At 55.1% G+C, this 19,049-nt stretch overlaps 1 protein-coding gene across 2 annotated transcripts in view; it reads right to left on the bottom strand.

The window, feature by feature from the left end:
- Positions 1 to 19,049, bottom strand: part of NTNG2 (netrin G2) — a 69,555-nt gene that overhangs the window by 31,671 nt on the left and 18,835 nt on the right. For both annotated transcript variants that reach the window (XM_054509471.2, XM_054509473.2), the window contains exon 4: positions 6,369 to 7,012. In XM_054509471.2, coding sequence (XP_054365446.1) covers positions 6,369 to 7,012 — 644 coding nt within the window. The remainder of the gene's footprint in view (positions 1 to 6,368; positions 7,013 to 19,049) is intronic.

The following is a 19,049-nucleotide window of genomic DNA, read 5'->3' as shown; positions in this document are numbered from 1 at the left end:
CACAATGCCTGTAATCTAACACCCACCAAATTTCTAAGTGGTATCTATAAGCTCCTGTTTACTTAATCAACATTTATTATTGTACAGAACAGGTGCACAGGACCTTAATCTGACCCACGGACCTCTCTCCATCATCTCCCACAAACACCACCCTGATGGGCTTAAATATCTCCAGGACAGGGAGCTCCTCCTTCCCTGTCCCCAGCTGACAAAGGTTCCCTGGAGCCTCCGAGAATTTTCTGAGCAGAGGAATTTGCCCCTGGTCAGGGTTTGGGGATGAGAACCGGATGACCGCCGTCTACTCTCTGTCCTAGACCCAGAGTGGGAAGGACTGGCAACTGTTTCGCTGGTCTGCTCGCGCCCCAGCCCCTGGGTGCCTACCCTGCCACGGACCTGCTGAGTCCTATTAGTACAGTGTCTATGCTGTCACACCTGTGACAGGACAGGAACATCTCAGAGCATGAGGGACACACGGTCAGCTCAGGAGCTGCCCTGGGCCACCAGTGTGTTTTGTTGTACCTGCACAGGGCTTTTGAAAAAAAATTTTGAAGTAGGTGCCAAAATTTTAAAAATCAGGAGATCTTACATAGATACCTGCTGCCTGCCTTCTCTTGTAACCTCAGAAGATCTGACAATATTTGGTCTCTTGTTCTGTGAAGGGCCTGCTCTGCCCATTTCTCCACAGACTGCACCCTTCCCTGTTGTCTCTACGGGTCTACATCACCCAGGGATGTGTCTTCCGTGCCCCCGTAGACATTTGGGCTTGCCACCATACTAACCCAAGAACGCATGCTTCCCTGCATCTTTTCTGAGCTCCAGTTTCTGGGATGGATGTAGCCATGGCCTCCTATCCAGGCAGCCCTGGCCCCACGCCTCCCTCCCTTACCTGTCCTGCCACCTAGCCCGAGGAAGGGGATGCTGGAATAAGCTCCATGCACACATCAGCCCAATGAATCCTCACCGCAAGCTGATGAGGGAGCTACTATATTTTCATCTTGCAGATAAGAAAACTGAGGCTCAGGCAGGTTAAGGAGATCCAGCTAATCAGTGATGGAGCCCTGCCTCTCCAACTCGCTTGAGGAACTTTGCAAAGAGAGGGCTTTCTGGAACTTGCTCCAAACTTATGGGATCCAAGGCTCTTTCATGGTGGGGCTGGGGAACCTGTCATCTTAAAAAGCTCTCCTGTATGATGCTGGCCGGGTTCGGGCCTTGCTGCACTTGACCACTTGGGGCGGAGGTGGGGGCTCCGTCTCTGCTCCAAGGACAGTAAAGGGATGATCACATTTCCTCCCAAATCCAGATGTCGCCCCAGATTTGCTGCACAGTTAAAGCCCGCTAGCTGCTCTCCTGCTCTCCACCTGAGTTTGTCCATATGTGGAAGGAGAAAATAGCTCTAGCCCCCTTCCTGCCTTCCAGGAACGGGAATGAATAGGAGGTAAGACCCCCTCTTCTCTCTATCCCAGACCCAGAGTGGGCAGGACTTGTCAGGGCCCGCAGGGAGGCAGGGAGGCAAGGCTGGTGGGGACAGAGGCCTCAAGGTGCTGAAGCCTCTCTTCTTACCCCTGCTCTGTACCCATTCCTCATTCCACAGGGCCCTGGACTTTCTCCAGCTGCTCTGCCCCCCTCCCCTGCTGTGGCCAGCTGCCTCTGCCCCCCTACCCCCCAATCTGAGTCTCCCTTGCAGGTGGAAATAGCTGACAATAGTGGCAGGTTGGGAGAAACCACAGTACCAGAGACCTTTGGATTGGGAGAGAGGGTCGGTGAGATGGCCCTATATAGAGATGCCCTTGAGCTTGGACATGCCTGGGTTGGATCTTGGCTGTCTGGTGTTTAGTTTAGCTGTGTGATCTCCTTATATTCCCTGACCTCAGCCTCTGCGTCTGAAAACAGGAGGTAGAGGGGAGCGCTGTCTCTATAGGGAAAGGTGGGGATCAGGTCTGGCTTGCTCAATGCCATGTTCTCGGCTTGTGGGATCTTAGCAATTCAATAACCCACTGGGGAGTCAAATGACTATTAATTAAATAAGAAAATGCACATGAAGCCCTTAGCTTGGAGCTCAATGAGACTCAGTCAGTGAGACTGTAGCAAATGCTCAGTATCAGCTACTATTGTTGGCAGGCTACAAAGGGAGGCACACGGGGCCATGAGACTCAGGGAATCCCAGAGCGGGTTCAGTCTGAGATCCCAGAACCTGAGAGGCCCCGGGAGGTCCCCAGGTGCCCACTCAGGACATCATTGGGCGGTTCCTCCATACGCCTTTGCCGCCCTGTCTTGTCTCCTGGGCCTCTCTGACTCCCTAGCACTGCTGGGTTTTCCCACCCGGAATTTAAAAAGGAAAAGTGGAGGAAGTTGCAGCCCTTTGCTGAACCATCTAACCAGACCTAATTAATCGATAGGCCAAGCTGCTGCTTTCCTGCCAACCAGCCACCTGAAGAGTACTTACTTCATCTGTGAATTGATTGCCGTACTTTGGCCACCACTAAGTCTAATCCCCGCCGCCCGCTGGGGCTGGGTGCCAAGGGGAGCTGGTAGCTGCTGAGCAGGGGCCACCCTTCCATCTTGCCAGGGAGATGTGGTCTCCAGGCGCCCAGTCCTCAAGTTACAGGTGGGAAACTGAGGCCTGGAGAGGGGTGGAGAGGGGCAGGACTGGGACCGGCTCACCTGGCCCCAGATCACCCAATGAGGTGGAAGGAGGGCCGTTGACCACACTCCTGAAGATGAGGGTCCCCCTGCAGGAGACCAAGGCAGATGAGAAAGGCGGATGCAACCCCCAGAAGGTGTGGAGATCTGGTTCCAACCACCACATGGTGCTAAGCTGGCTGGGACTGCAGAGTGAAGGAAGGGTCTTATACTAGCCACTGCATCCCCAGGGCAGGCAGAGGTCACCGAGAGGACCAGAGGCCCAAAACCTGGACGCAGATCAGAGAGCTCCATCCTCGACCCCCAGCTTCCACAACAGTGGCCATTTATCAGGTGGCTTCCAGAACATTCCTGATTTAACATACCCTGCCCCAAGCAGGGGAGGGTTAGAAGTCACAGGTGTCAGAAATACAGGCCCTGCATGTGCACCTGTCAGCCTTGACCCTGAACCACCTCGTCAACCATTTGCCTTTGCCTTGGCCCCCCTGGAATACACAAGCAGAGTCCAAGTAAAATAAAAGGCAAACACGAGCTGAAAACAACAGCCCCACTCTGCAGGCTGGACCACAGTGATCTATCAGCACACAAGCTCCCAGCCTTTGCCCCGAACCCCTGATGCTCTTCCTGTGCCTGGACAGATTTCTTTCCAATGTCTCCCCAAGATGTAGAAATTACGCACACGGGTGTATTATACATTTTACAGAAGAGGGATTATACTAGACACACCATGCAACAAATTGCTTTTTCCTCTCATCAGTAATTCTATACTTGGGGTCTTTGGATCCTGCTGTGGAAAGACGCTCCTGGTGTATGTTGTCCCAGCAGGGTTCTTGGTGGGACCCCTGCCCACATGGCCTAAGCCATGTGCCCGATCCTGATTAGCCGGTTTAACTGTCACCACCATCCAATGAGAAGGGCGTGATTGTTATCATCCCCATTCCACAGGTGGGAAACTGGGGCACAGAAGGGTCCTTGTCCGGGGTCTCACAGCCCGTGGATGGCAGTGCCGGGAATCCAACAAGGCTGTCTGGCTCCGGAACCGTGCTCCCAACCAGCCAGTGTTCTCAGACTAGGGCATGCATCAGAATCCCCGACGGCTCGCTGGAACACAGATTGCTGGGCCCACCCCTGGAGGTTCTGATGCAGTAGGTCTGGCGTGGGGCCCGAGAACTGGCATTTCTAGGAAGTTTCCAAGCGCTGCTGATGCTGCCAGTCTGGGAGTCACACTAGGAGAGCATCACATGCTGCTGCCCCTTATCACTGACCGCTCGCTGACCCAGGGATGAGGCTTCCCTGAGCCCCTCCTGAGCGCAGACCAGGGTGTTAGGGAGCTGGCTCAGGGATAGAGTTCTTGCCCCTACAGACCGGCACATGATCTGTTGAAGGAACAAATGACCCAGCTATCATGGAGTCACTTAATCATCCACCATCTTTCCTGGGGATCTAAGGCCTAGTTTTTATCTACGATGGTCTTTTGCCTTCGGCCAAAGTGGCCTGGAAACATATTCTTCTCCAAAGCTGTGAGCAAAGGATGAACTCAGCATGTGTGGGTTGTCCACACCCTGCATTTGCCAAAGAAAAGTTTGGCCCTTGACTGGCTTCGGCGAGGTAATCTCTGAGCCATTGGAATGTCTTGCCTGGTAAGTGTCTTTGTTTACCTGGGGCTTTGGGACACATTAGTTTGGTTTACGGTGATGATATGATTTATGGCAGGGGGCCTCTAGGTCAAGGGATTGAAGACCAAGGATCAGCCATGCCTACATGATCAATTCCCAAAAAACCCTTGGATACCAAGGCTTGGGCAAACTTCCCTAGCTGGGGCTATGCCACACATCATTGCTGGGAGGACTGAGTACTGTCTGCAGGACTGCACTGGGAGAGGACAAACAGAAGCTCGCACTTCCGTCTCCAGGAGCACACGCATGGACCTTTGTCTGTTGCTAACTTTAATCTCTTTTCAGTGTAATAAACTGTAACTGAGAGCATACTGTTTTGCTAGGTTCTGTCCTTCTAGAAAATCATGGAGCCTGAGGGTGGTCTTGGGGACCCCCAGACACAAGCATCAATTCACTGAGTTGCTGGATGGTTACAGAGCACCTCCTGAGCGCTCGGCTTTCGCCCAAGCCCTGCCCACATTGCCAAGCTCCACTGGTCTCCTCCAGACCTTCCAGCCCTCCAGGCCCTCCAGAGGACATTTATCATCCATCATTCACCTCCCTCCATGGAAAAACCAGGTATCTTGTCTGTGCAGCCCTGGCCACCATAGGCAGCCCCTTTGATGTAATACCAGGTACCATCCCAGGTACCAGGTAATGTCCCAGAAACCAGGTCATATCCTGAGTATCAGCTAACATCCCAGGAACCAGGTAACATCCCAGGAACCAGGTAACATCCTGGGTACCAGGTAACATCTCGAGAACCAGGTAACATCCTGAGTACTAGCTAACATCCCAGGACCCAGGCGACATCCTGGGAACCAGATAACATCCTGAGTATCAGCTAACATCCCAGGACCTGGGCAACATCCCAGGACCCAGGCAGCATCCTGGGAACCAGGTAACATCCTGAATATCAGCTAACACCCCTGGACCCAGGTGACATCCCAGGACTCAGGTGACATCCTGGCAAACAGGTAACATTCTGAGTACTAGCTAACATCCCAGGAACCAGGTGACATCCCGGGAACCAGGTAACATCCTGAGTACTAGCTAACATCCCAGGACCCAGGCAACATCCTGGGAACCAGGTAACATCCCAGGAACCAGGTGACATCCCGGGAACCAGGTAACATCCTGAGTACTAGCTAACATCTCAGGACCTGGGCAACATCCCAGGACCCAGGCAATATCCTGGGAACCAGGTAACATCCTGAGTATCAGCTAACACCCCAGGACCCAGGTGACATCCCAGGACCCAGGCGACATCCTGGCAAACAGGTAACATTCTAAGTACTAGCTAACATCCCGGGACCCAGGTGACATCCTGGGAACCAGGTAACATCCCAGGAACCAGGTGACATCCCGGGAACCAGGTAACATCCTGAGTACTAGCTAACATCCCAGGACCCAGGCAACATCCTGGGAACCAGGTAACATCCCAGGAACCAGGTGACATCCCGGGAACCAGATAACATCCTGAGTATCAGCTAACATCCCAGGACCTGGGCAACATCCCAGGACCCAGGCAACATCCTGGGAACCAGGTAACATCCTGAGTATCAGCTAACACCCCGGGACCCAGGTGACATCCCAGGACCCAGGCGACATCCTGGCAAACAGGTAACATTCTAAGTACTAGCTAACATCCCGGGACCCAGGTGACATCCTGGGAACCAGGTAACATCCCAGGAACCAGGTAACATCCCAGGAACCAGGTGACATCCTGGGAACCAGGTAACATCCTGAGTACTAGCTAACATCCCAGGAACCAGGTAACATCCCAGGAACCAGGTGACATCCCGGGAACCAGGTAACATCCTGAGTACTAGCTAACATCCCAGGAACCAGGTAAAATCCCAGAAAACAGGGAACATTCTGGGACCCGGGTAACATTCTGAGTACCAGCTAACATCCCGGGACCCAGGTGACATCCTGGGAACCAGGTAACATCCCAGGAACCAGGTGACATCCCGGGAACCAGGTAACATCCTGAGTACCAGGTAATATCCCGGGACCCAGGCGACATCCCAGGACCCAGGTGACGTCCCGGTGCCCCCCAGCAGGCCTTACCTGCCAATGACCTCGATGTTGGAGATGGCATAGAAGTACTTGTAGAGGTTCTCCCGCTGCACGTAGGTGCCCCCCAGCGCGGGGCGCAGCAGCCGCATGCGCAGGTCCGTGAGGGTGAAGAACTCCTTGAGGCCCTTGGCGCTCTCCAGCCGCGTGTAGAGGTTGCCCATGTTGCGCAGGTCGGGGCCAGCGAAGATGGCCAGGCGGTCCCGCACCTCGAAGCGCACGTGCTTCTCCTTCTTAGAGCCGGCCCAGCGCGAGTACTCCTCGGTGCACAGCACGCGGTGGGCGCCCGAGGACGACAGGTCGCGGGCGCGCCGCGCCACCATGCCGAAGGCCTCCATGCAGTCCTCCGCGTAGAACTGGTAGGGCTGCCACGTGCGCCCGTTGTCCAGGGACTTCTCCAGGACCATGACCGTGGGCCGGCCGTACTCGAAGGTCACCACCACGTCGTCCGTCAGCTCCACGCTCTTGTTCCACGAGAGGGTGATGTTGGCTTCCAGGGGGCTCGGGTAGCGGCTCCACGTGACGCTCTGCCAGTACGTGGCCAGGCCCTCCTCCTCCTTGTCGAACATGAGCCGGGGCGGGTGGGCCAGGTCCGGGTTGGAGGCGTCACACTCGTTGCTGCACAGGTAGGGGTTCTCCTGCGGGAGGAGGAGAGGGAAGGGTGGGCGCGGTCAGCTGGGGGGCGGGGCCGGGGCGGGGCCCGGGAGACTCCGCCCGGCCCGGCCCCGACTGCGCGCCCGCCCGGGCACCTGCCCGGAAGTGGCGGAGCCCGTGCTCTGGGGCCTGGGCACCAGGAACCTCCGCTGGGCTGCTGATTTGTACCCATTTCCCCAAAGCACATAGAGGCATGCAAGTCTATGGCTTCCCAAGAAAACGCACACTTGCCCCTACTCCAAATACAGACAATCAAGAAGGGCGGGTGTTAGTCACCTGCTCCCAAGGCCCCCATGGTTCCTCGTGGCCTGCAGGTAAAGTCCCGCCTCTTTAATGCGACTCTTTAGTACTCTGCTTCCACCATACCTCCAGCCACTGTTCTCCTGGGGCCCGGCCCACAGAGCACTCCTGCCCTCCACACCCAGCTTGTCTGCGCCTCTGAGCCTTCGCAGACCATATTCCCCCTCCTCCATGTGCCCTTCCACTCTCTGTCTGCCTTGAAAATTCCTACTCACATTCTTAACTCTTTAAACATCTCCTACACCAAGACACCTTTCTGACCCTTTAAACCAATAGCATTATAGCAACAGGAATGAGGTGGGAGAGGAAGTCGGAGTCTCCGCCCGCGATGTCTATCAGTTACAGACCTCCTCGTGTCACTTCTCCCGATCACAGAATGCGAGTATTAGCTCCGCGCTCCGGATGGAGGAACCCGGGCTCGGGAAGGTGGGGGCCCTGGCCCAAGGCACCCACCAAGCGCGGGGAGCCACGCCTCGGCCTCTGCTGCAGAGCACGGCAGTCACGCCCGCCTCTGCCCCATGGCCCGTGTGCCCACCTCACGCATAGTCTGGGCGCGCTGGGAGGATGCTGAGTGTCTACGGCCTCCTCTCACGGGGGTGCATCGTTGTGGCGAGTCATTCCAGGGCCTTGGCACAGGCCTGGCGGGCTCAGTGGGGGATGCTGGCTGCAGAAGGCAGAGCACAGCCCCCACTCGCACTCTCTCCCCCTACCCTGCCCCAAGAAGGCTGGCAGCCCACTCCCGGGCCCAGCAGGCACCCACCGTGGCTCCCCTCCATGGCGGTTCAGATCCATTCCCCGTGTCTGTCCACTGCATGAACTCACCCGGAGGCCTGGAAATGTCACCAGTGCCTGGTTGCCCGGGTTGGAGCACGGGAATTCTAGGGCAATGAAGCGATTCTGTGTGACACGGTTATGGTGGAGGCAGGACGCTGTGCTTTGGTCCAAACCCACCGAGCTGACAACACTGAGAGGGACCCCTGATGTAACTCTGGGCTCTGGTTCACAGTGACTATCGATGTTGCTCATCAGCTGTAACACATGTACCAAGCCAGTGCAAATGTGAATAGCAGAGGGAAGTGTTCATGGGGAGGCAAGGCGGCATTGGGAACTCCCGCCCCTGTGGGCTCAATTTTCTGTAAGCCTAAAACTGCTCTAAAACATAGTCTACTAAAAAAAAAAAAAAAAAAAAAAAAGCTGTCACGAAGAATCACAGCGCCCAGACCACTCACATCCCTTTGTGATGAATATTTCAGGTCTCTGGTTTGCTCAGAGACAAAACAGCTTGGATCTGAGTTAAAGTCTCTCACTCCAGAATGAGCCACTCTGCTCCCACTGGGGAGTGGGCGCGTTGCCTCCTGGGCGGCTGAGCTGATGCCCCCGCGGGCATTACCATGGTGGCCTCCGGCCGTGGTGGCTGATACCCTTTGTGAAGGACACGTTCCCAGCCTGCCCAGGGGTCCTCGGTGCGCAGGCTGGCCCAGGGTTTTACTGAGGCAGGTTCCACAAAGCCCTCCTCGACCAAAATAGCTCTGTCCTTGGTCCCCTATGGTGCCACCCCCCACCAAACCTGGCCCAGGCCTGCTGATTCTCAGGACCCGCAAACCTCGGGTTGGGAGGGGTTGACCGCTGAGTCCAACCCCTCGTTCGGCAGATGGGGAAACTGCTGGAGGCCCGGGACTAGGCAGGACTGGCCCAGGCCTCCTTGACAGTGGGTGGTGTTTGAGGATGAACCTGTTCCTGTCCCGGACAACCTCGGGGCTGTCCTGAAACTCTAGTGTCCTCACATGCAACGTGGCAGGGAGAGGGTCTGACTCAGCTTGTGGGTCCCAGCTTCCTCCAGCTCCAGCGGAGTGACCCTGTGCCGTCACCCCGAATGGGAAGGGCCTGAGAGGCCCCTGGGGATGGCTCAATGGCCTACAGAGGCCAGGCCTGGTGATTAGAGGAAGCAAGCCTGCCCGTGGGGTGGGGGACAGCGTCTGCCCCAGTCCCTCTGCCGACAGCCCCAAAGGGCACTCAGTCCAGAGGCGGAATCAGCTCCAGTCATGGTCATGCCATTTGGGATGGAAATGTGCGAGAGCTCACACAGGGACACTGGGGGCAGGAGGACACAGTTTGCCCCTAGGCTGGCATCCCCACCCACCACCCAGCAATCTCCCCCTTCTCACCCCCCAGGTCCCCTTCCAATCCCCCAGCACCTTGTTTAGGGACTAAATTGTGTCTCCCTCAAAATTCGTATGTTGAAGCCCTAAACCTCAGGATGTGGGAATGTGACTGGTTGGAGAGAGGGCCTTTAAAGGGCGATTAAGTTAAAATGAGGCCCTCAGGGTGGGGCCTGACCCAACATGACTGGGGTCCCTGTAAAGAGAGGAAATCTGGATCCACAGAGAGACACCAGAGGCGAGTGCACCCAGCGGGAAACCATTGTGAAGAAGCAGGAGGAGGGCGGCCATCTGCCAGCCCCGGGGAGGGGGCCTCAGAGGAAACCAGACTCACCTTGGTCTTCAAGGGTCAAGCAAACTTGGATCTTAGACTTCTAGCCTCCAGAGCCATGAACAAATAGATTTCTGTTGTTTATGCCACCTGGGCCCTAGCAAACGAATACATGCCTCATCCCAAAGCTGGGGGCGAGGGGAAGGTCAGGGTAGGAGGACGGGTTCAGAGGGGCAGGACTGAATTGCAAGTTTTTGATGATTTCCCCAGAAGCTCTGTCTGGAGCGTTCCTCCTCCAGCCTGGTTCCGAAGACACGGGTACTAGACAACATGCTTCTTTGCCCACCTGGATAACTCCTATCAATCCAGCACCGAAGGCTGTGCCTTTTCCCTGGCTGCCTCATCCTCTCTCACCTCTGAGCTTGTGTTCCTGCAGCCACTCTCTCTCCTCAGCATTTTCAGAGCCCTCCCCCATGCACCTCCTCCAGGAAGCCCTCCTTGCCTGACTCAACATTTAAACCCAGTTCCTTTGTCATCCGTCATGTGACATCAGTGTGCTTATCTGGGACAATGTGGTAAAACCTCTGTATAGGGCCTGGACCTCAGTAGCCACTCACCAAATTATAGTTATGACTGTCATCATATTAATTAGTTATTAATATAATGACAATTGGATTACTATTAATAAATCTCATGTTGAATGCTGATATTATTCCTGCCAACCCCTGACTTCTGTGAATCACCCACACCTCACCTTTCCCCAGTCCTTCTTCATTCCCCTGCCCTACCTTCCCTCACCCTGCCTAGCCTCTTGGTGGTCCCCACCACAGGACGAGGGATCCTGCACAACTGTGCTGGCCTGTCTGTCACCACCAAGACTGACATGGCCAGCTCTGTCAGGGGACGGGGGCTCCAGCTCGGCTGCCGAAACCACGCTGCCATAACCTGCAGGGCCCACTGGCCCCCCCCGCCCCCCTGGCCCGGGAAGCAGATGGTCAGAAACTAATGAATCAGCCTGTGTATTTACCAGCCCCGCGCCTGCTGCTGAGCGGGCTTAATCAACAGCGAGCACGATAAATAAATCCCAAGGCATCGCCAGCACAATTCTCTTCCTCTCGCTCCTATTTCTCTTCCTCCCTTCCACCGCCCTCCCGCCCCAAGATCTTGGAATTCCATTTAACCATTTCGGGGGTGTGGGGTGTGTCTCCTCTTGAAGGCGCTGTCCACGCTGAACCAGCGGTCCTTCCCAAACACCATTTGCTCTCGCCCTCGCTTTCCTTCTGTTCTCCCCTGGCGAAGGTTCCCGAGGAGGAGCCTGGGGTTGGGAGCCCATTTTACCCCAAGTCCCCCTCCCCCAGTGCTGTGCCTCAATCTGACAGCTCATGACGGCAGGTGTGAGGGAGGGGCCGGGCTGGAGGGCCGGCGTCTGCCCGCCTTCTTGGTCTGCACATTTCCACCCGTCTCTATGAGATCAGACTAATACTCAAACACAATCCAAACAATACCTGGTGCCTAATACCTGGCCATTTCCACCCGTCTCTATGAGATCAGACTAATACTCAAACACAATCCAAACAATACCTGGTGCCTAATACCTGGCCTAAAACCAGAAATTTGGAGTTTCAGGACAGCCACCTTTAACTTTTTAGGATGATACCGAAGCCAACATTTGATATTATCATCGAAAGCAGTAATTACTTTTTAGACATTTCATGAATATTCCCCAAAAAGTAAATAAATAAAAATCATACCCCTGATTAAAAGGTTTGAAACTTTCTCCAAAGAAAAATGTAACACACAGCATTTTCCATGCAAACTCTGGGGATTCGTGGGGTCCTGTCTCCCCAGTTAGGAAACCGGCTTTGGGGTCTGAAAGTCCTGGGTTTAATCTCAGCTCTATCCCTTGAGGCTGTGTGACCTTGAGAATGTTGCTTTACCTCTCTGAATATGTAGTCTCTCATCCAACATCATGTGAAATAATGTGTACGAAATACCTAGAAAACATCTCCAAATGGTAGCAGTAATTATTAAACAGCAGCTTCAAATACACTAGCTCAGGGGCTCTTCCAGCAACCTTCGATGGGAAGAAGGAAGGCTGAGGCCAACCAGCTCATTAACGGTAAAACCAGAACTTCACATAAGACACGGACCGCCTTGGGGACTGCGGGCTCAGACGTGCATAATGATCATGCCATTCATTGCGTGTGAACCGCGTGCCAGGGCTGGGCTGGGCACTTCGCACCCATTCCGAATGGCATCCTCCCAGCAACCCCGGGGTGCCCAGTGCTACAGACCGAGAAACCGAGTACATGCCAGCCCCCCACGTCACTTCCTCTGAACACAGAGGGGCCGAGCCTAGGAAATCTTGGGGAAACCGAGCCTGTCCTGTCTGTGCCTCTCCTATCTCTGCACACACACCAAGGCAAGTCACCTGAAAGATTAGGTTGTGAGGCTGATGGGGAGGGGTGAAGGCAGGGGTGCAGGGCAAGGGGAAGGCAGACAGCTAGGACAAGAGCACCAGAGAATGGGGTGGGAACAGACAGACCCACAGAGACACTGAGCAGGAGTCGCCTGGAAAGAACTATTCTATGGAGAAACCATTTCGTACCACGAATTTCAAGCCTTTCAATGGTCTCTTGAATGCTTTTGTTCTTATGTTATTTTCTGTGCAAAGGGTACAGCTGGGAGTCAGAGGCCAGGCTGTAAACAGTGTAGACAAGCTTCAGGCAAAAAATATAATCGAGTGGGAAAGTCGACTCTTAGCAGGGACGCAGGAAACCGAGCCCAGGGGAAGGCAGGTTGTTCGGACCTCTGGGCCCCTACCAAGGACCCTGTGCAGGGGCAGCCCCCGGAGCCATAACCAAGTCTCGAGAAGAGGAAAAAACAGCCCGTGCCAACCAGCCTTGCATTCTAACCTGTGTAGAGATGAGATTTCAGTCGCTGGACTCCGATGGGGCGGGGTTTGGGAATGTGGCCAGAACACGGTGGGAAGGGCTCTGTGATCTGTAGCTGGACGAGTGGGGACAGCCCTTCCCCCAGGCTCCGCCCCAGCCACACACGAGTCTCTCCACTTCCCCAGGTTGAGTCTCAACTTCTCCACTGGAGGGGAAGCGCCATGAGGGCAGCGGCCTCATCCTCCTCCTTCCTCACGGCAGCCAAGGCCCTGGCACTCCTCGGGGATCCTTGGGAAAACTTGGTGGAGAGGATGGAATCCAGCGAGGGGTGAGCAGCCTGACTCCTCGGGGCCTTCCTGAGGATTACAGCAGGTGCCGCATGGCAAGCACCTTGTGCAGCCCCAGCTCACCAATGATGGATGGAGGGACAGCATCTGGGCTGTCACCAGCCCCGCGGTTCGAGCCCGCAGCAAGGTCCACACCCTGCATGTGCCCTGGCCTGGAAGATGGGGTCTTTCAACTTACACTCTATAAATGAGGAAAGGCTGAGCAATGTCTCAAGGTCAGGCTGCTTCCCAGTGGCCGAGGTGGGACAAGAAGCCAAGGGAGTTGGGCTCGGAGACAAGTCAGGAAACTGTGCCCTTCACCCAAAAGGGAAGGACACCGCCGCCCCCAGACCTGGGCCGCTCCCTCGAGATTCAGGTTCCACCGGGAGGCAGACAGCCCATCGCTCTTCCACCCAGGCGTGTGGGCAGGCCCAGGGAACAGTTTAGCAGCTGACAGATTTTTTTGAACCTGTCTGCTGAGTTGCCAACTGAACTGTCTCATGCTCAACCCATCAACCTCAGCGCGGCTGGAGGCATCTGCCTGTAGCAGGAGGCCAAGGGGAGCCCTAGGGAGGGGTGGTGAGGGGCGCCAAGAGGGAGGGACGTGGGGCAGGGGGTTCCGAGGGTCAGGCCAGGCAACACCAGCTCCCTCTTGCAGAACAGCACTTAGGGAGGAGCAAATGTGGGGGAAGCCAATGGGCAGCTGAGCTAGCCCCACCCTCCACCTTGCATGATGCTTCTAGAACTCTGGGGGAAACTCTTACACACCTGGGGCAGGTGTGTAAGTCAATAATAACTTCCCTGACCCACGGAGCTGGGATTTAGGAGACTGTTCTTAACCCCATGTATGACCTTGGGTGGGGCCTTGCCCTATCTGTGCCTTAGTTTCCCCATTCATGAAATGATTGAGCTCTGACACTGACCTCCCCAGGTCCACGTTCCTCAGTCCCCCACACCATTTGGCATCCCCAACTCTACTCCAGGGAGAAAGCCGGGGTGCCAGGGGAATTCTCCCTAACAAATTATTTCCTATTTATTGGTAAGAGAAGTTGCAACGGGCATAAATTATTAACAAAGCAGAAACGAGATTCTGTTGGGAACAGATTTTAATTCTAGCTGCCCTGCCGGTCTCTAACCATCCCACCACCCCCCTACGACTCCCCCCCGTCCCCCTCCCTCCCTGTCCTCTCCTCCGGTGATTCCACTGACCCCTGTCCCTGTTGCTGTCCCCTCTTTAACTCCCTCCACCTGCAAGCTACTCTCCCTTTCCCTTTCGGGTTTCTGTTTGAGCTGAAGCCTGGACCGCAGCAAGGTCATCCGTCCCTGCTCGTGAATCAGTGGAAACCAACCCCCCTGCAATGGCATTTCAGGGCTGGAGCTGCAGCTGGCCAGGGAGGCTTCTCGTGTTGGGGTGGGTTTTTTGTTGTTGTTGTTGTTGTTGTTGTTGTTGTTGTTGTTGTTTTGGTTTTTTGTTAGAGCTGTTTCTTCCCAGCCCAGCCACTACTTATAGGTAAGGCCAGGGGCCTGGACAAGGGACCTTCCCTGGACTCATCCATTCTGACAATGAGCATCCGGAGGCCACAGCAAGAGCCACCACTCCCCACCGGCTCACCCCCAGACCTTGACTCTGAACCAGCCACAGTGGGCATCTCCTGGGCAAAAGTCCACCTCAGACCCTTCGACCCTGTCCTGGCTTCGGGTCTTCAGCTGCCCAGAGCACCTCTCCACTGCCCCAGTTCCCCAAATTGTTTGGGAGGAAAGGGAGGCCTTTCACTTCAACCCTGCCCACAATTTACCTCCTTCCAGAACCTTCCATGACTGGGGCTGGACTCTAGGCCAGCAGGGACCAGGTCTTGCCCACCCTTGCCCCATACCTTCAATGACTGTTTGCACGAAGTGGAATTTGCTAAACATTCCCACCCCCAGCAACTGGATCCCCTGAGAGTGTTCGCAAGGGGCACTTTCTCGCTGGCCTCACTCAATCTTCCTGCCCTGGTGCGGCTCAGAGAGGGTAAGCGATCTGCCCAGCACCACCCAGCCAGGACTGTGTGGTTAACTGACTCCTGAGAGATGTGGGAGCAGCCTCCAGCAGGGATGCCAGCTCCGCAGTCCTGTACCCCACCTCTGGCTTCCCCTCCAGACACAGCCAGTAAAACTTTCTGCCAACCCGAGGCTGTCAGGCTGCCCTGGAGGACTGTCCAGGAGAGGATCAGCTGGGAAGCCACGGTCAGAGGGGCAGGGATGCAAATGCCAAACGCTGCCCTCCAGGATCGCAGACCCAGAAGGGCCAGTTTCCTCCCTCAGCTGAACAGCCAGAGGGGATGGGCGGCGTCTTGGCAGAGCTCTGGTTGGCTACGCATCGTCTCTACAGGAACTTAACATCTTATAGTAGTCTCCCCACTTTATGCACAAGGGATACTTTCCAACGCCCCCAGGGGATGCCTGAAACCAAGTCCTATATATACCGTTTTTTTCCTATATGTACATACCTATGATAAAGTTTAATTGATAAATTAGGCACCGTAAGAAGTTAACGATGATGACTCATAAAATAGAACTATCATAGCCAAATACTGTAACGGAAGTGCCGTGAACGTGGTCTCCCTCTCTCCACCTACCTTCCTGTGCTACACTCACCCCTCGTGTGACGTGAGATAGTAAAATGCCCGTGTGTTGGGATGGAGTGAGGGCGTGACATGGGCATGGGGCGAAGCCGTAGGCTGCTACTGACCTTCTCACGACATGCCAGGAGGATCATCTACTTCCAGACCTCCGCTGACTGTGGGTAACTGAAACCATGGGGGTGGGGGGGAACGGCTGCACTGTTTAAAAAAACATTAGAAAAAACGATACATTCTGTTTTGCCCTGGGCATGTGTGGATTCTTCCCACAGCCAGAATTCTAGGAGTGTTTGAAGTGGGAAGTTCTATCCCAGCTGAAGAGAGCCTGGGCTGGTCTGTGTGGCCCACCCCCCAAGGGAGACTTCTGCACCCCAGCCCCTCACCTGGCAGCACATAACTGACCAGACACACGTAGGCGTCTGTCTCAGACAAGGAATGGCTCCCCTGGGCCATTTGCACACCCCAGTGACAGGGAACTCATTACCATAAACGGAAAGGCCAAACTAGACTGCTCTCTCCCTAGAAAGTTTGGCAATATATTTTGGCTCACGCTCCACGTATTTTCTTTGCTCCAGGCCCCCTTTCTTTTACGTGTTGGTCCTGTTTCCTCTGGTTTTGCTGTAAACATTTTCTAATTGATTTGAAAAAGAACTGAGAGAAGCCAGATTCGCCCAAGCTCTCCTCCTCCCCCATGTCAGGAGCTCAAACCTTTCCCCACCAGGGCCAGCGGAAGGCTCAGCCGCTCCTCCTCGCCCCCTCCTGCGCACAGATGAAACCTGTTCAGCCTAGGACTGCCTGCCTGGCAACTGCCGGGCTGCTCTCTGCTCTCCCCTCCGGCGTACCCCACTCCCCACCCGCGGCCCGCCACCCAAACAGCCCGACACTTGCATTTAATACCTCTTTAAAAAGTAAAGAAAAGTAGGGCGCCTGGGTGGCTCAGTTGGTTAAGGGACTGCCTTCAGGTCATGGTCCCAGGGTCCTGGGATCGAGTCCCACATCGGGCTCCCTGCTCTGCGGGAAGCCTGCTTCTCCCTCTCCCACTCCCCCTGCTTGTGTTCCCTCTCTCGCTGTGTCTCTCTCCGTCAAATAAATAAATAAAATCTTTAAAAAAAAATAAAGAAAAGTAAAGAAGGGGGATGGGAGAACGAAAGAAAGAAGGAGAGAGAGAAAGGGGGAGAGAGAGAGAGAGACTGGGCAGGGTGGGGGCAGGGTGCAGGGAGGAAGAAAAGCTGCATCCAGAGAAGCCCAGTAAAGTGCATTATTGATTCAGGACTCAGAAAATGCTTAGAGAGTAGGAAAAACGTTCTGCTCTTTAAAAGCTTGTGCAAAGCCTAAGCTAGACACATGCAGCCTTCCCAAAGAGGGCCTGCTCTGCTGACGTGAATATTTTATCACGGAGGAAAAAAAAATTGGCATAGAGGATTTAAATGCTGGGGTGCGGGTGGAGGGCAGGGCGTCCAGTGGCCCCCTCCTCCTCTCAGCAGCCCTAGGCATCCCCGCTGAAGAGCAGAACAGTGGGGCCATGGTGGTCCCTAAAGAGGTCCGGGGCTGGGGGGAGGGCAGAGCACCCATTGAAAGGGGAGGGTCCAAGAGGAGTGAGGTTGAAGCCTGATCCTGCAGCCCCTCCCCTAACCTTTGCCCTGCCCGTCCCCCACCCCCCACTAGGTGCTCTTTATAAACCACCAGTAACACCTGCACTTTCAGCTCCCCTGCTGAGCCCCAGAGGCTGCCCCTTCTGAGAGATAAAGTCCAAACCCAAACTGCCCCCCACCTGCCCATGCCCCTCCCTGCCTTGTTTCTATTTTTCTTTCAACTTCCACATTGAGTATTTTTATTGGCACCAGGCACTGAGATCCTGATTTTTCCTGCTAAATATCATTTTCTCTATCCATGACAATCCTGTGAGCTAAGGCACAACTCCGAATCTTGTTTTTCCGATGATGAACGGGGGCAAGGATAGTTAGGCAACGTGGCCAACGTCACTTTGGTGAGCAAAAGGCAGAACTGGGGTTAGAAGCTGCAAATTAGGTGCTCGGTGGGCAGCCTAGCATGCTATCCTGCCTCTCCTTATATCAGCATTCCCTGGTTTAGGGGCAATGGAAGGGATTTTCACACCATAGATGTCTTTACAAACTATTTTATGATCCCATTGAAGTCATTTTCCTGCCTTGTTAGACGTCTCGAGTCTGCTTCCTCTCTTGATGCCCCTGCCCTGCCTGGGGCTTTCAGGATGGGGCAGCCCCCATCTGGAGCTCCTCCCCTCCACCCACCTCATGCAATGTCTGCTTGGCCATCTGTTCCTGACCACTGCCACCTCACCCTCCCGCCCCAGAGATGAGCACTCAGTCAGTTTTCCTTAGCAACTTCTGGGGTTAATGTGTGCTCCCCAAAGGTGGAGCTGGGTACCTGCAAGGAGCTTAATTAAGGTTTGCAGAGTGACTCCCCCTCCTCGGCAGGTCCCCTGTCTGGGTCCCCCAAACTCGGTAGGAAGCCTTGGGAGTGCACACAGCACCCAGACGGATGGGGACGCATGGCGACGGTCTGTGCCAACAGCCACAAGCCGAGATGGTCAAGGGTTTCTCCCTTCTGGTCTCCAAGGAGTTAAGAAGTGGTGGGGCAGAGGAGAGAGGAAGGACTCCTGGGCCTTCTCCACCTGGACACAGCTGGGCATACCCCTGGACAGGTGCACCACTCTGCAGGAATCCTTTGGTGGGGGTGGGAGTGGCAGGGCTGAGCCCGCAAGGTTTCATTCATCTACTTATTCACTTCTTCATCCACTGTTTCTGAAGGTCCTCTGTGTGCAAAGTAGTTGTGGGGAAGCAGCATCAGACCTGGCTGCTCATCAGAATTCCTGGAAGGGGAGGGTATGCAAATATTCCCCGGCCCTAAGGCCAGAGATTCTGCTCCGGATTGAAAGCAAACCAGCCAACCAACCAAACCTGGCTGCAGGGACTCAGATGCCCGGCCAGGTTCGGGAGCCTGGTACAGTTGATCCAAAGAAGGGCACCGATTCTATGACATGAGCCCCGCTATCACCATCACCCCCACAGGTGAGGAGGGACCTGAGGCCCCCAGAGGCCAGGCACTGACTTAAGGTCACACTTCCGGTCACCCGGGCACTTTGACCCCTTACGAGAGCATTGAGCCCTCTGCGGTGACCCCAGAAAAGCCACCCATGGCTTGGTCCCCACAAATGGCCCAGATGACAAGCCTGGATGGGAACTGGCTGCGATGGTCAGGAAGCCTTCCTCGGGGAGGTGGGATTTCAGAAGGGCAGGCCGGCAAGATGGGTGGGCGAGGTATGGACAGATTTAGGAGGATTTAACTGGGCTGTGAGAGGAGTGCCCTACGCAACGAGGCCAAATGAAGGCCAGACTGGTTGTGCAGAATTTGCACAGGGAGAGATGCAGGGAGAGATGAGTTAATGCAGTTGGCAGGGCAGGGGCCTGG

Source organism: Mirounga angustirostris, unplaced genomic scaffold (genome assembly GCF_029215605.1).
Source record: "Mirounga angustirostris isolate CCGP_5_RB_7025 unplaced genomic scaffold, mMirAng1.0.hap1 SCAF_15, whole genome shotgun sequence".
Classification (NCBI taxonomy): Eukaryota; Metazoa; Chordata; class Mammalia; order Carnivora; family Phocidae; genus Mirounga; species Mirounga angustirostris.
The sequence above is the reverse complement of the archived record's forward strand: the minus strand, read 5'-3'. Positions and strand labels throughout refer to the sequence as shown.